The sequence below is a fragment of the Uncinocarpus reesii genome, genomic scaffold, assembly GCF_000003515.1.
Source record: "Uncinocarpus reesii 1704 scaffold_5 genomic scaffold, whole genome shotgun sequence".
Classification (NCBI taxonomy): Eukaryota; Fungi; Ascomycota; class Eurotiomycetes; order Onygenales; family Onygenaceae; genus Uncinocarpus; species Uncinocarpus reesii.
The window spans coordinates 2,076,930-2,093,419 of record NW_003052496.1 but is presented as its reverse complement, the minus strand read 5'-3'; the positions used below and the strand labels follow the sequence as shown (position 1 = coordinate 2,093,419).

Sequence of the window (16,490 nt, the reverse complement as noted above, 5' to 3'; positions counted from 1 at the left end):
CGAAGATCTCATAAAATATCTACATGGTTTCCTATTTATTTGCCGCAGCAACAGTGACGGTTTGTAATCTTTACAGCTGTGCTAGTCCCTTTTCCAGGACTACTTTTTAGCCCTGGTACTCAGGAGGGTTGCTCACGGATGCTTTCTCACTAATAACACTTTGCCCATGTACGAGAGTAAGGGCAATAAAGGAGCTTACTATTCAAAGCCCCAACAGAATCGAAGGCGGGGAATCTCCTTGTGCCCCAGAATGATATCTTAAAAGGCCCCCAAAACGGCCCCCCCCCGCTTTGAGCGAAAGAAAAGGAGAAGGGGAGGCCCACGTTGGCTTCCTAATGTCCCCGACCCCCCCTGTAGTTTTCGGCCCTAGGAAAAAATCTCCTAGGGAAAAAAAAACTCCTCGGGCAAAGGGGCCACCCCTCTCCTTTTCTTTTTAAAACTACCGGTTACTTTGTTGGTGGGGGGGGGGGGGGGGGGCAGCATTTTTACCCCCATCCGTTCAATACTGAATAAAGCGACAATACTCCGTTGTCATGGCATTGTCTGCATTTTGATAATGTACCCTTTTCGGTCTCACTATGAAATGCGAGGGCTTCAAAGACCACTTCAAAGGTTGCCTACTCATTGAATATTGATCATAGGTCATGACGAGGCTTATTTGTCTCTATGGCTTTATATTGACCTCATGTGTCTCTTGCTTGCAGATACCCTTCAATTCCTCTCCGCTTTACTCAGTCACTATAGAAGGACGAATTATCTTTCTACAGACTACACCATTCCATTCTTCCTTCTCCTTCCTAATCATCTTGATCTTAGCTTTTGGCTAGATATCATTACTACTCTCTTTATGCTTAGGCAGCTATCGAAACTGATTCTATCCCCACTTACTTTATTAGAAGTCTCTTTTCACGTTAAATAGACCGTGATTCTGAGCATAAGTCCTAGTCGAAACTATCAGCAGCATGCCTGCGCAGGACCTTGCTCCACCTCCTCCAGCTTTTCCTGAGCGCCCAGATTTATTCAACGAGGTGGAATGGGGCCCATTCCCAACGGACCAGCATATAAGACTGGCATATAAGCTGTGGTATCTGCAAGATGGTCGCGTTAAGACTGAGAGGCTATGGCGAGCTTCTGATCCCCCGTTGGGACCAGAGGATGACCATCCCGATACTTGCCTTGCTCGGAACGTGTACGAAAGTTTAATGCAAAGTTATACGTTACCTCCCAATCGGCAGCAACAAGACATTTATGCTCAATACAGGGAGCGGGAATATTGTGTATCAGGTGCCAGCGACCAGGAACTTGGAAGTGAGAGAGCGCAAGGATGGTCTTACCTGGAAATATTTGGTTCTCCGGACCGCACCAATATCGATGAGCCGCCAACCAAAATAGAGGTTTCCGGGCTGGACATCAATAGCTCTCGCTGGAGGAAAGCCGATCTGCAACACCAACTTCGAATTAGACGCCTGGACACCAATGGCACGGTTGCGGAGTTGAAAGAACGCCTCTACAACTATGAACGTAAGGATATGATGCTGCGGGCTATGGATATTGATATGGGAAGCCTACTACCTCGACAAGATTTACCAGAATGGGGCCTTCCTCGTCAAGATGATTTTATGCTGAAAATATCAACCCAGGCCACATTTTCTCCAGTTGAAATGTATACATGGGCGATTTTGCTCAGCCCATATAACCCCGCATACTGGACCAGCAGAGCTTACCTCCACTATCAGATGGGTTATTTTGACCTCGCTCTCGGGGATGCTTACCGCGCGCAGTTACTATGCGATGTTCTGGTCAATCCATTGGTCCGGAATTCACAACCTGGGCTCTACGCTCGTACCTGGGACGCCATTGAACGCCATATCCTCCAAATCAGGCGAGAGACAGAAGAGATCGCGTCAGAAATATGGAGACTTCGGGATGTAAATGGCGTCAATTCATTTATACCCCATGTTCGGAAAACGCTCCATCATATCATTTGCCTCAGCTTGCTTGCCCTGCAGTGCTGGGAGGATTATCATAATTTCGAGAATGAATTAGCCAAGCGACTTACAATGCAAGACCGTGATAACTGGGCGATTGATAGACGACACAAGTTGGTGGAAAATTTCGTGAGCGATGTCTTGAAAGAGAAGCGGGCAGACCCAAGGGAGTTCCTATATGAAAGCCATTATGGCCATGCTCGCGGGGCCGTTTACCCGTACTGCACCGTGACGGACCGTACAACGAAGAAGGTGCTGGGGAGAATCAATGAAGAAATTATAGGGAGGTCACAGGCAGCCCAGCTTGGCCCTGTGAAAATTGAAGTTAGGAAGAAGGACGACGACCAATTAGGTATATTCGCTACCGAAGATATTCTAGCCGGTGAAACTGTCTACGCTGATGAGCCTTCCATCAGGGGCCATCTCCACGATTTCCATGGCCCAAAGGAATACCGGTGCGAAAATTGCAATCGAAAGATTGATCCAATCTACAACAGCGATAAAGCACGAAGCTTTATCAAGGAGAATCTAGCCAAAGTACGAGCTGTTGGGGTCGCGTGCGAGTGCTCATTGGTGGAATCTGAGCGTCTATATTGGTGTCCTCCTCCAGAGCAAGGCGAAGAAAGCAGTGAAGGCAGTGGTACCTCGTCAACATCCTCCCAAATAACACCGAGCACTCAGCCACGCACCCGGAAACGATCTGTCGAAGCGGACGAGGAGGATGAGAGTGAAGAGCAGCAGGCAAAGAAACCAAAAAGAACCCTTCATGTTTGGAGATAGCGCTTACCCAATACCACTATCGGGCATGCGGGCGTAATTGGAAGTGGTTGCACGATGCAATGAAGCCTGTGGTGTGGGCCCCCGCGGCCTATAGAAGAGATAGCACCAGGTGTGCACTATACCAATGAAAAGCACGGGACCATTTTGAGTCTGATGCTTCGAGAAGTCTTCGACATTACCCTCCAGAGGCGACATACGGATGGGAAGCCGAATCTCCTCGCTTATGAGATTGACGAGTTGTTTCCACTTATGGGAGCAGACAAGCAATGTGAAAAGCACTTATTCCCATTCTCCTACGCAGCAAATATCAGGGTCCCTTTTGATATTCTACAGTGTCTCGGAGTGGATATCTTCCGAGATTTGACCTTTGACACTTGGGTCATTCAGCTAGTGCTCCGGAAACTGCTTATCAACGCAGTTCCGTGGGACCTAGAACGCCGCGCACAGGATACGGTTGACACACCGGAGAGCAAGGAGCTTCGTCGAAGCGGACTGCGTGGGCTACCGAGGGACAAATACTCCGAGGCCAATCCAACCATCAGAAATTTGTATATCTTTCCCGGAGTGTCATTGTTCAACAGCACTTGTCCAGATCAGCACAATGTGAACTGGGACTGGGACCTCTCAGTTCCAAACCGCATGACGCTCTGGGCGTCAAGGGATATTGAAAAAGACGAGGAGCTCTTTATTCCATATGTTCCAATGAAGATTGAGGAGGACTTCGCACAACGAATGTTTGGTGTTAATTGTCAATGTAGAAGATGTTACTATCGCCCAACGCTACGTGAGTTCCATCGGAGTCTGAGGCCATACGGTGATTCTAGCAGCGAAGAAACCGAAGACGCCCCCGACCAGGATTCAAAGGGTGACGATCAGGACAACACAACCGACGGGAATGGTGATGGAAGCAAAAAAGACTCGTTGTTCGGGAGGGAAGAAACGTCTTCAGAACCGTTCCCTACCCAGCGAGCTATGACACCAAAACCAGAGGATGAAGGGGAATACGATGAGGCTGACTTCCAATCATCAGAAGTCGAAGTCAAAGAGCATTCAGGCGAACCCTTCACTGAGTCACGCGTAGCCTATCACGCGGATGAACTAAGAACAGCTCTGAAGGAAGCAGTAGATAAGCTCCCAAGAAGTAGAAGAGCAACTACCAAACCAAGCTGATAATAGGAAGGGAGCATTTGAACAGGGGCTATGTCTGGGGAAATATACCCGAAGAATCGGGCAGTGGTAAATCTATCTATTTTTATTTAAATGTTTTCACGCTAGGACATCTGTAATATCAGTTCATGGAAGTTCCATATTTGTTCAGTGTGGTAGCCAATATTCCTGATGGCCTCCTCGTATCCTCGTCAGCAAGCGATTTACTTTGAGCTGTACGGAGAATCGGGCGCCGACTCCATGAAATATAGTTAGCAGCACTTCCTTGAAGATCCAAGCACTAAGACCCCAGAGTGGGAGGTAATTAATTCTCAAAAATGGGCATAAGAATAATATCAACATGGCGCTCGGCCAGTCCATAAACTGTCGATATTGGGCTGGGATGATGATGCATGGAAAAACGAGTAAAATTTGTAAAGAGTCAAAATGTGAGACTTGCAGTTTGTGAAAAACGATAAGGGAGAGCAAGATGGAGTTAGTGACTTTAGTGATATTATTTCCTGAAAACAGTAAGTAGAATCTCAAAGCTTTGGGGCTTGGATGTTTTCCGAAGCAACAGCCTTCTCATATTGAAGACTCTGGCGACATAATCATGTTGCTATTGTTTCGTTCTGCATGGCGAAGGTATAACGAGCTCTTTTACCAATTAATTTATCCTTGTAGGGTTGTCGATAACAGTGGGAGGTTAAAGGGGTGCAAGAATATTCTTTTTGCAGGCCCAGCCGGAAGAACAAGCGTTGGATTTGATCAAGGTCCGACAACAATCCCCTGCGACTCCGACAATAGTCAGTCTGAATGATATCTTGCAGTTAATGCAACCATTTCACAGGGAACCTTACATTCCTCAAGGTGGTATTCCCACGACTCTGGCTAACTGTTAGCTGTTAGGTCCGAGCAGCAATTTACCCCAAACGAACACCACTCTGCTAGCCAAGTAAGATTAAACCGACAATGCAACGGGCACCGCGGATCAAGCCATATCATGAGGCATCCTTTCCACCATGGGCACGAGAGCTTCCTGTATACCAGCAGTACTCCGTAAAGCCTTGGAAATGAAGATGGGAAGTTGACGCTGGTCCTAAAGGGGAAGACCCCTGAATAGCTTAACTAATTAGTAAGCTGACTGGATGTGGGTGTTTGCACTGTTTGCTTTGGATGGGATTCAAGAGTCTTCATGGATATCAAATGGTCCAAGGCAAACATTTTATGGTCTCTTGACTGGTAAACGCGCAACACTAGGCAGGATTATGGTCGAGAATTATTCCCCAGGCGCAATAGGTCTTCGACCTAGAAAAGCGAACCCCAAGGGGATTCTGTTGTAGCCAATATACTCGGGTAAAGTCCATGTTCTCGCTGAGATCGCCGTAAATGGATTCCACAGCAATGTATCGGTGTCAACTGTGTGAGGACTGTGCGTTGGCCGTTCCAAATGTGCTGTTTGGTGTCCGTGCATGAGGCCAAAGCAGGTCGACGCAAGGGCGCACAATTCGGCGGCAGAGCCGCATTTCCTCCCGCCAATGACGAATTGAGATCAAAGGGGAGAAGGCAGACAGAATCGGCCGCTGGAATATGGCGACAGAGATTCATTCGCTTCCCCGGAGTGGCGAAAAAGAACCGGTGAAACAGGCGCGAGATCACGGACTGGACCCTTCGACACCAAGCGCGAAGCCATCGCAGAGGCCGATGACGACCCGTCTCCTGTCCCAGCCGTGAACATCAACGGATACTCCGACTCAGGGATGGCCAGCCCGGGCCTATGAGGTTGCTGGAGCTGCATATTTCGAGAATGCACGACAACCCAGGGAGACGATCACCCGGCGTCCAGTCAGTCAGGTGATTTGGATCGGACGTCGACGAAGAGAGAGTCATTTTTAGAATGGCGGCACGGGCCATAGAAGCGTGGGCATCAATGGAAAAGAGTTCGCGGAGAAGCGGTGGTGATCGCGGCCTCAAGTCGCCGTTGCGGCACAGTCTTCAGACACTGCCTCGCTTTGCGTTCTGATTGCGCAGCCAACCTCATCTCGTCTTCTCCAATCGGATCGCCACAACCGCCCTTCGCGAGGTGCTCGAACCTGGAATCACTTGACGCAGCGGGAGCCCCAAGGCACCAGCGGAGGGTCTTTCGATCAAGACGTAGCCGATGGGCTCCTCCACTTACCGCCCTGGCATCGCGCTTCACCGACGTGCCGCTAGCGAGGCAGCCTAGATGTGACCGCCCCGTTTAACTGCGCTGTGCCGCAGAAGAAAACGGCCCAAGAGGGTAAAAGAACTGGCATTGCTTTGCAGATTGTGACCACATACGAGCAAATCAAGGAATGCCCAAGCTCCCCATCCACCGGCCGGAGTTTTGTCAATTCCAAACGTGGGCAGGGGTGTCTGCAGGCAACCAAATGTCCCAACTCTACACGGATTTAGCCTCTTCTCTCTTGCTCACTTGTTGCTGCTCCAGATAACAATTATCCTGGATCACTTTATCTATGCCAAAACTGTGGGGTGACCGGAATACCTCCGGTGTTGGGTATGTTTTGGGGCTCAATGCTTGCATGTCCGTTGCCCGGTATATCACTGTCATCTAGATCGATCCATGATCTCAACGACTGCATGCTTTAGTGATCGGTGGGGGTCTTTGCTTTTTCCTCTCCGTCCTATATCTTGTCGGACATGCATTTGACTCAATCCAATTAGTACCTGCGTTCTACTCAGATCCGCCGCATTCCCCTGTTCCTTCCAGCATCGGGGCCGTGCCACAGAAGGCCCCTCGACCGTACCCTTATGCCTTAGCATGTGAGAAAATTTGCTTGCCTTTGACGGCTATATGGTCTTGATTTGCTTTTGATCCCTGGCGCCGTTGAGAAAACCTCCCTATCCCGCGGATTGCTATGCATCTGGGTTCCTCCACGGCCCCCTCCGTCCAAGATATGACGTTACCCTGCCTATCGTATTCCCCTTTTATCTATCGGGGAGTAGCCTGGCGTTTCTCTATGGGCTACGCGGCGCTAGGCAAACTTTTACTGTCCACTGAGAAGTGGCCGTTCGTCTGTCGACATCTCTGTGAAATCATTCACTTCCTTGCACAGCGGCTCTTCTGCCATAACATTCGCTGGACGTTCGACTTCCTACGCCTCTCCATTGAATCCGATATATGGAGCTCAGTGACATTGCCAGGAGTGACTCATATAGAGGAAAAGATACAAAAAGGAGGAGGACGACTCCGTTTTTCAACTTCAATCGACTGCAATCTTTTCCATTTCCAGTGTCAAAGCAGAAACAATAATATACTATACCGCTTTTCATTTCGTGCGAATTATTCGAAGTCCCATGTCTGCTCCAACGAGAGAGCTTGGAAAGCTATCGATCGGAAATATGCCGACTACTCGAGCAGAATCGCAAAGAAGAGGGCCAAATGCTCCATACGAGGCTGAGGGTCAGTCTGATACGGAGTCCGAGGAGGAGACATCAAGTAGCGACGATGAGGTCTCCGGCCCTTCTTCCAATGCGACGATCGTGCGGGGAACGACGAGCATTCCCTACAATTTGAGTCGACTTTCCCAAACGGCAAGGTCTCGAGCTATACATGGTCTCAGAGGTGAATTTGCTGTTGATCGATGTCGTGCAACAAGAGGGGGATTCGATTTCGATGTGGCTGATCATGGCCGTGTCCGGCTCATTGAAGGCTCTATGGCCTGCTCTTGCAAAGACTTTGGGCAGACGAATCTTGCATGTCGCCATATCTATGTTAGTTTTGTTACACCGGAGTTGTCGTGTTAAGACACTAATATTGGAATTATCTAGTGGCTTGTTGACCAACTACACCGAGGTTTTTATCCAGGCGTTCCTCCCCAGGCAGTACACATGTCAGATACTGGCGAGACGCAGTTCTTCGGTCGCATAGCTGAGGGCCTGGGAGAAAAAATAGAAGAAATTGCTAAGAAACGAAACTGGCCTTATCTCCCCGGTGCTACCTCTCCCGCAGACTCGAGCAGTGGGGACTCAGACACCATGAGCCGCCCTCAGAAAGCGCGGGACATTCTCTCTGCCTTTAGCAAGACAACAATGCCCGACGACTTTCGCCCAGATTTGGTTGAGACCATTAATCAGCCTCGAACCCCTGAACAATGCGTTGTTCAGGGCGATTTTGAGGCCACCATGTTTCGTCTCGCCGTCCATGATGAGAATGTGTACTCCGGCCTCCGCAAAGTCATGCCTTCAGGAGCGCGGGCAGATATATTTTTCGAAAAAGCTCAAGCCAAGATTCGCTTTCTATTTGCCGAATTTGATCGATATCGCGAAACCGGTGCCGTTCGTCGTGATCGTAGCACTTTGGAAATCTCTGTGCTGGTTGAAGAACTCCATGAGAGTCTTGAACAGATCCAGCATAATATTCTTGCTCGCTCTCCACACGGCTCAATTGGCGCTGCTGAAACGCTTATCTATCTATTGCGCGAAGTCTCTACCCGAAACTATGACGCATATGAAGACAGTGACTGGGCACGTCCGGTTCCGGCTGGGGAAACAGAGGCAGACCGGAATGTTTACCTACAGCTCATAGATCAAACCGGCCACGCGGACTCATTCTTTGTCCTTGACTGCCTGGAAACTTTGCCTGAGTCTATCGTACGCCAGTGGGCCCCTCAGCTGGATGCAATTTTCAACGTGATCCATGCCAACGGCGCCTCGGTTCCATACCTACGCAAGCTCCAGGCCGTGAAATCTGGGGATCGCCAGGGCGCTGCGGCATCTGGCCAGAAGAGACCAGCTGTGGGAGCAGTTGGGGCTGGCAGGAAGAGAGCAAAATAATCGAAAAGCCCCTCGAAGCACAATCCAAGGAGCTGGCCACTGCTTGGAAAACGACGAGGAGTAAGAAAAGTAAGAAGTCGACAATGTGGCGACAAAGCATTCCCCTAATGAGCCAATGGTGTACGATGTCAACGGACGGTTTTGTCTAGTGACTACATCTCAGTTTTCAAGCCAAAGCACACAAAAAAAGCAGCCAAAATCTAATCACCTCCGGACCCTGAAGCAGGCTTTGCGGTCTGGATGATGCTCATCATATTTGACTTGAAGCTAATTATAATACCTCCTAAATTTCGATCTTTTCTCTTTGCCCCTTTTTGCAATCAGGATACGTTTAACGCTCGAAAGGCCATTAGACATGCTTGCTCTATTATTGTGGCTCTACTACTGTTTTGTCTTACATTTTTCCTTTCTACTTTGTTGTTCTCTGAATCTTCTCTTCGTTCTCCTAGATTTATACAAGAATTACTGGTTCGAGCAAGCTGGTCTTGTTTGCGTTTACAGCGTTCGCCATCTTCTTGAAGATGATAATATAAAATGGGCTTTAATTTCTTGCTAATTCATTTACTTCATCACCGGTTACTCAACGTGAAACTCGTCAAAGCAGGGGGCCTTCTGAACCGCCAACCGGCACCTGAGGGATAAAAAAAGGAAAATCACGATAGATCCAAAACCACTCTCCCTTGCAAGTGTCCCTTCTCCATTTCCTCAAACACCTCCGTCAATTTGTCCATCTTCTCAACTCTAAAATGGGTCTGAATAATCCCTCTAGCCGCAAATTCCAGCGTCTCGATCGCCTCCTGCCGTGTTCCAACAGCAGAACCTACGATCGAAAGCTGTTTGCCGATCATCGTCGCGGGAAATGAAGTTGCAATGGGCAAGGGGTTGTGTTCTGGAATACCAACACAAACGAGCACGCCATTGACGCGGAGTAATTTGAGAGCTTGGGCGTAGGCGACATTGGACGCCGTGCACACGATGGCCGCATGCGCACCACCCATTCCTGTGAGCGAAATGACCTTTTCGCTGATAGCTTTGCCATCGTCGTCAGAGGGGAACTCAGTAACATCGACAAAATGCTCGGCTCCAGAATTTAGAACCAGATCCTTCTTGCTACCGTGATCAATACCAATGACCCGAAAGCCTAGACCGCGGGCAGCAAGCTGGATTGCGATGTGGCCAAGGCCACCCCCGGCGCCAGAGATGACAACCCAGTTACCAGGGCGTGCACGGCTCCTTTTGAGGGCGGAGTAAACGGTCACGCCAGCGCAAAGCATCGGCGCAGCGGCGTCTGAAGGAAGAGAGTCGGGAATGGGGGTTACGTAGTTCGCTGGTCCAAGGACGTATTGTTGGAAAGTGCCAGGGGTGAAATACCCTGAGACCTTGCTTTTGATACAGCAGGCGTCTGCGCTTTCATAGCAAGGCACTGTTTATGATCAATATTTAGCATTAACTGAAGCAGAGGTCAGCGGGGGCGACACTCACAGCATGTTCCGCACACAGAAGAAATCCACTTGATACCAACACGATCACCTATCTTAATCCCTACGCTCTCTGCACCTGGCCCGAGTTTAACCACCTTTCCTACGCCTTCATGTCCGCCCACCTGGCCTGCGGGTGTAGGATATGGAAGGTTTTTCCACTGCAATCAAACGTGAGTTGACGCGCAACAGAGCACGGGATATAGTGAAATGCACTAACTGAGTTTGTCATGATTCCAAAATCTGAATGGCAGACACCAGAGTGAGTTCTGAAATATGGTCAGATTTTCAATTGAGTATATCCCAGGAGTATGACGGGCGACAGCATACAAATTGATCAGAACCTCTCCCGGACCTGGCTCCGGGACATCAACGATCGCGACTTTCGTCGAAACAGTACCAGGATTGTCATAGACGACGGCCTTGGCCTGCTTTGGAATTTCGACTGACTCCATGATGGAAGTAATGGTTTCCAGCTAGATATCCGAGATCAGGCCTGAGATTGTATTTGCGGTTCAAAACAGGAGATGATGAAGAGGGATGCCTGTCAATAGATTGGAATTGACAGCATGAAGGTGTTTTGTATGTTGAACTATTGAGTCAAGCCCCTTGAACTAGCCGGCTGAAAGGAGCATATCAACCAACCTGCAAGGAGGGATGAGCAGAGTCCAGAACGTTTGAGCCCCTCAAGCTGATACCAGCGGTTCGGTGCCGAGGAGCGAGGTTCTTGACGCAGGCCATTGCATGTCAGGCGTCACTCTGATAGAGACAATCACCAACTCGTGTAGCTGCTCGACCGACCCCCGCCTTTCTGAGGGGTTTGTTGGATGACATTTCCAAACCGTCCACTATGTTTCGCGCTGTGCGAGCTAAATGCGGGGAAAACGGGCCAACAAGCGCGCCCAAGAGTCCTTCATCCACAATTTGGAGGGCGTTGGTCGGGTTCGCCAGGCTTCCATCATGGTAGTTGTGGATCGCGATGAGAGCCTCGGTAGTTAACTGGGTATGAACATTGGCACCGGTTGAGGATGGGGCGAGTTCAAATACGGGTCCGCCATGATAACAACGCAATCCACCGGCCTTGTGTGTTTTCACAGCGTCTTTGCTCTATCGTCGTCGTCGTCGCGAGAAGGTTGAGGTGCATCGGTCACATGATGGCGAAGCGGGCACAAAAACGACGGTCAACGCCAGAAACCACCACACAACAGCCAGCAAGAGCAGACACGGCAGATTGCAACACGGAGATGATGGCTCATCGGCGTCGACTGCAATTTCAGCGCTTGGACAACAACGTGCCGTTTTCAACTATTTCTCGCGCTCGCTTGGAACCACCCTCTCTCGCTTCCGGTGCCACGGGTATGGAGTCATCGCTTGAGGCTGACCGTCTATGCCACGGGTGAAGCTAGCGGCTTCGCGTTCAATACTGCATGCGGGTGCTGTATCTCACGCTGCAGGTCCCCGGAGAAATCGTGTTCGGAATACGATGCGGGAAGGGTTCGAAATGGCTTGGGAGACATGGGTTACCTTTGAGCTGGAAATCGCCTGTCGCGTGGAGGAGTTAGTGGGAAGGGAGTCAGATCGGAAACGTGAACGCCATATGCAATATTGACTTTGACATCCGCACTCGAAGAACCGCGAGACATGGTGATAGGCTCAATGAACCAGGTCTCCCCAGCCGCCCGCTTCACAGCTCTCCAAGGGAGGCCGATATCACGCCCACGAGGAAGGACCTTGGGGTTTCCCCAGCCGGATTGGATTTAATCCGATCCCGTCGTTCGCACTGATTCGATAGAGGCTTCCTGTTTGCTCCAGGCGCTTCAGTTTGATGGCAGGACAGGCGAATGCAAGAATAGCGATTCGCGATATTAGCCGGATATGAGAGAGTGCGGCATAAAAAGGTGAAGATGACCCCTTATACTAGCCCGCTGGGTTGAGGAAACTTGGCTTCACTGTCTGTGTAGAAAACAGGCTAGCTGAGAACCGGGGTAGATGAAGGGGATCCATGGGTAGAGATTTACTCACCTGGCCACTCCTCGCAGCGAGTTGTTTTCATTCGATCTATGGAAGGCGGGCTGGCCCGTTTTCTACTATGGCGCCTCTGTTGCGGCACAACTGCGTATATCCAAAGTCAACGATGGGCTGTGCTGCCACCGGTAAATTAAATCTGCTCAAGCAGTTTCGAATGATGACAAGAACGATCTGCGCCGGAATCGCCATCGGACCCTGATCCGAGAGCTTTCATCCTGGATTTCTCGCTAATAATGTGTTCATGGACAAGGTCGTGAGGAACACTTGAAAAACCCCCTACCGAGTATTATCTGTAGAAACCGCCCAAGGCCTCGAGACGGCTGTTGTGCTTGGTGGTGGAATGGGGTATGCAAACAGCTTGTAAACTTCACTCCTTTCCGCCCCCTTGCCGGCGAGCTTTGGTGCCGTCAATGGGCCGCGTTGCAAAGAGCCACTCAAGTGCGCTTCAATTTCACACCTTCCGCTCGTAGACCGGCTTCTGACACCCCTGTTCGGCGTTGAGATTGCAAACTGCCCGCAAGCATCCGTCTCAATCCAAATGTGCCCTCGCGCACGTTGACGGGCCGACGAGAACAAGCAGCTGCTCACCCTGTCTTGAACTACACGTGACGGTCAATTAGATTGAACGCGATCCTACCATACCCCATGTTGTTGTGGTCGCCAACTTTCTAGAAAACGGCTGGGTGATCCCGACCCCCGATCGGCTAGGGAGGCCTGTTAACCTGATGCTGATCCCCTTAGGCAATTTCCGTGTTCCTTCCGAGTCACGGTTATTATTGCGCTGTGTCTTCCCGAGACCTGGAGTGAAAATGGTCCACTCGGAGCATTTTGGGTTGTTTGGGTTTCATTCACTGCAGGGTGCAACACGCTGATAGATGTGCCATCGACCTCGGGATCCGATAGTTAGTGAGCGCCATGTGAAAGGAATCAGTTTCGAACCCACTCCTTTATGGCATTTTGCACCTCTCGGGCCGGGCAATTTGAACATCTGCTCATCCCGGTGAACAGATAAGCTTCTTGACCGGGGTGGAGATGTTCCTTCACAGTGCCGATCGCCATAGTGTCTCCTGGCTCTGCCCGGCGCAACCCTTTTGAGATGAAAGGCACGCACTGAACCGATCGGTTCTGCATGCTCCTGATTGCATCCGAACGGCATCCATACCCCGGGGCAAGTCCTTGGACATCTTAATGGCATATTCCATTGGTCCGTTACCCCACGACGGCGATGTGACGCTGCAAAGTGTTGTCCGGGCACCAGAAGGCGTAGATTGCCATTGAAGCAATCCTCTACCCAAGTGCTTGTCTGGTTGAGCCCGGTTCAAGCCGTTTCATTCCCAGGCGGGAAGAGATATAAAAGGAAGGGCTCCCAAACGCTTTAGGTCTCCTTCTGCTCTGCGTCCTCGACCTCGCCCGCACCCGTGTTTCATCTTGCCTTCCTACAGTCTTCACCATGCGTCTCTCCGTTTCTCTCTTGGCTTTGGCCTTTGGCTCCCTGGTTGCGGCCGCGCCCAACACAAAGCCACGAACCTGCGGTTCCAAACCATCAATGGAGTTCCTTGCTAAATCTGCTGAGTTTGCTGCAAAGGAAGCAAGCGGAGAACTGCTCAACTCTTTGGCCACCATCGAAGTTGAGACCTACTTCCACGTTGTTGCCTCAGGCCGGACCCCTTCCCAAGGCTATCTCTCTGTGAGAACATTAATCCCATCAACCCGATTCTGAATTGTCGCGTATAACAGTTACTAACAAACTGGACAAGGATGCTATGCTTGCCAATCAACTCAGAGTCATGAACTCGGACTATGGACCGCACGGCATCCAATTCAACCTGGTCCGCACGACCAGAACTGTCAATGCCAACTGGGCACGTGATGGAGATGAGCTTGGAATGAAACGCGCTCTTCGTCAAGGCGGCTATAACGCTCTCAATGTTTACTTCTTGGGAGACCTTGGCAGTCTTTTGGGAGTATGGTTCTACGCCCTTCCGCGCAAAGAACACGACTAATCAGCATCCCCTTAGTACTGCTACTTCCCCACCAACGCCTCGCCTGGCTCAACTGCTTTCATTCGTGACGGGTGCGTCGTCGTCGGCCAGAGTGTTCCCGGTGGCAACATCTCCAACTACAACTTGGGCAAGACTGCCACCCACGAAGTTGGCCATTGGTTCGGTAAGTCCGCCTCGTGCTTTTTGGGCTCTTTATCGCCTCTTGACTCGCAAGTTCAAGGCTGACCATGTCCTTTTTTCCGCGTTATAAGGTCTTCTCCACACCTTCCAAGGAGGATGCTTCGGCAGCGGTGATGGCGTCAGCGACACTCCTCCACAGCGTAGCTCTACCCAGGGATGCCCTTCCAGCCGTGACTCTTGCCCTGGTGGTGGCGTTGACCCAATCCACAACTACATGGATTACTCATATGAGTAAGTTTTATCGTTGGAAGAATACCATCGAATAATGAGGGCTGACTTGAAACTTCACACAGCGTCTGCATGAACCAATTTACTTCCGGCCAGCGCACTCGCATCTACAACATGTGGAACCAATACCGTGCACGCGGCTGATTTGCTCGGGCCAGGCCAGATCAGGCCCTACACTTTTGAATTCTCATGTACATAGTTAAAACAAATTCAAAATGTGAATATGTCGAAGTCTGAAAATGATATATCTGATATTTTTTTAACACCCACATATGGAGAATGATAAGTTGAAGCACAAATCATCTCGTCTAGAAAGACACCAAAGCCGAACGCACACCGAGATTCATTCCCGACCTCGAAATTCCCCTGTGCAAGTTCCAAAGATCTTCGAGTCCATGCCCAAATCCAGCCTTCACATCCCTGTAGCCCGTTCGACCCCCATGGGCCTGGACAAAACCGGTGCCACCCGCAACCTGGGGAACCCCCGATCATCAGCTCGCTCCAAGCATTCACACCCGAACGTTTCAATATTTGATTTATGCAGAGTGCATAAGCGCTCTTTAGACTTTCCCCATGTTCAAGAGATGATGGGAGGAAACCTTTTAACCTTTTAGATCCAAAGTTACTTGGTCAGGGCAAGGCTTGAGCCAGTTGCCGGTCTGCGTGTTTTGAAGCCACGATGTCACCCACTAAAGTGAATATTCAGCACAGAGCTCCATTCTAGCCTGGAAGGTTAGCGCTGAGAGCATTCCAGAATGAGGGGACAGCGTGATATCGATGGATCGTCACAGATCCTGAGGGGCCCCCATCTCGTCTAAACTTTCCTTTCAGATGCCTTGTAGACTTCTGAGCTGCGGGGAGAGGAGAGGTTGAGCACGACTTTGCAAAACCGAGTTATTAATTAATAATAAATAGTTGGGAGTATTCAGAACACACCAATGATGGGACACCAAGCCGCTTTCAGCTTGAATGAAATACGATAGAATCTCGGGGCACCGACGACGTACATGCAACCGTGCCAACAAGAAGCCGGATGTTGTTCACTGGCACGAGGCAGCATCGGCGGGCGCTTGAAGACGGGGTGAAATGCGGAGTACTCCGCATCAGGAACGCTCAGTCGTGACCCAATAGATCAATTCTGACAGGGAAGAAGCTCATGTGCGATTTGTGAGATGCGGCCATCACATAACCGCAAAAGACCAGTAACAAAGACTTGCTAAAAGGCCTCGTTCGGTTCGACGTTCTTTTCGATACATGCCCCACTAGTAGTAATATAATAGTTCCGATCCGACTTTCTGGGAAGATGATACTCTCAAGTCAAGTTCGCTATTGCACCTTCGGTACGGAGTACTCCGTATATAAGTTGCCAATGTTTGACACTCAGTAAAATAACGACTGGTGCCAACCAGACGCTTGATAATGATTATCGATAACTGCTATATCGAATCCAAATAAGCCTGGCCGTGTTGCATAAACATCCCCAAAGCAACTCTCCCATCCCTGTCGTTGCTTTTGCCTCACGTGCACCCCGACCTCGTGACCACCGAAACGGGATACACTAACCATATATGGCATAGCTTATTGAGCAACCAATCTAGCCCCATCAAGCCTAGTCGCCTTGGCATTGGCTCTCCTTTTTCGATCAAGTGAACCACGATTGAGGAAGCAAGATATTAATAGCTGCCGGTCCAATTGTCCCAATCACGAATTAAACTCTATAGAGATCTTTGAAAGGGTCATTCTAGAGATTCACCATATAGATATGCATTTAACCATCCAATTTCTCTAAGGGAGATACTGAAAAGTGAAAAGGAGAAGGGCATCGCATCATCTAATCCGAA

General features: G+C 50.0%; 6 protein-coding genes across 6 annotated transcripts; 4 read left to right on the top strand and 2 right to left on the bottom strand.

Moving 5' to 3' along the window:
- Positions 1 to 962: 962 nt before the first annotated feature.
- Positions 963 to 3,938, top strand: UREG_07770 (uncharacterized protein; the record flags this gene model as incomplete). The annotated part of the gene is made up of 2 exons (XM_002582951.1): positions 963 to 2,756; positions 2,901 to 3,938. 2 exons carry the CDS (start codon positions 963 to 965, stop codon positions 3,936 to 3,938), a joined length of 2,832 nt encoding a protein of 943 aa, XP_002582997.1.
- Positions 3,939 to 5,841: 1,903 nt separating this feature from the next.
- Positions 5,842 to 6,538, bottom strand: UREG_07769 (uncharacterized protein; the record flags this gene model as incomplete). The annotated part of the gene is made up of 2 exons (XM_002582950.1): positions 5,842 to 6,137; positions 6,442 to 6,538. The coding sequence occupies 2 exons, from the start codon at positions 6,536 to 6,538 to the stop codon at positions 5,842 to 5,844; spliced, it is 393 nt and encodes a 130-aa protein (XP_002582996.1).
- A 760-nt stretch (positions 6,539 to 7,298) lies between these two features.
- UREG_07768 (uncharacterized protein) lies at positions 7,299 to 8,732 on the top strand (the record flags this gene model as incomplete). Its single annotated transcript, XM_002582949.1, has 2 exons — positions 7,299 to 7,670; positions 7,728 to 8,732. The coding sequence occupies 2 exons, from the start codon at positions 7,299 to 7,301 to the stop codon at positions 8,730 to 8,732; spliced, it is 1,377 nt and encodes a 458-aa protein (XP_002582995.1).
- Positions 8,733 to 9,385: 653 nt separating this feature from the next.
- UREG_07767 (alcohol dehydrogenase II) lies at positions 9,386 to 10,665 on the bottom strand (the record flags this gene model as incomplete). The annotated part of the gene is made up of 4 exons (XM_002582948.1): positions 9,386 to 10,155; positions 10,215 to 10,371; positions 10,431 to 10,479; positions 10,541 to 10,665. 4 exons carry the CDS (start codon positions 10,663 to 10,665, stop codon positions 9,386 to 9,388), a joined length of 1,101 nt encoding a protein of 366 aa, XP_002582994.1.
- A 699-nt stretch (positions 10,666 to 11,364) lies between these two features.
- Positions 11,365 to 11,819, top strand: UREG_07766 (uncharacterized protein; the record flags this gene model as incomplete). The annotated part of the gene is made up of 2 exons (XM_002582947.1): positions 11,365 to 11,566; positions 11,665 to 11,819. The coding sequence occupies 2 exons, from the start codon at positions 11,365 to 11,367 to the stop codon at positions 11,817 to 11,819; spliced, it is 357 nt and encodes a 118-aa protein (XP_002582993.1).
- A 1,869-nt stretch (positions 11,820 to 13,688) lies between these two features.
- On the top strand, positions 13,689 to 14,793 carry UREG_07765 (metalloprotease 1; the record flags this gene model as incomplete). Its single annotated transcript, XM_002582946.1, has 5 exons — positions 13,689 to 13,925; positions 13,996 to 14,202; positions 14,257 to 14,404; positions 14,514 to 14,652; positions 14,715 to 14,793. The coding sequence occupies 5 exons, from the start codon at positions 13,689 to 13,691 to the stop codon at positions 14,791 to 14,793; spliced, it is 810 nt and encodes a 269-aa protein (XP_002582992.1).
- Between the last annotated feature and the right edge of the window lie 1,697 nt (positions 14,794 to 16,490).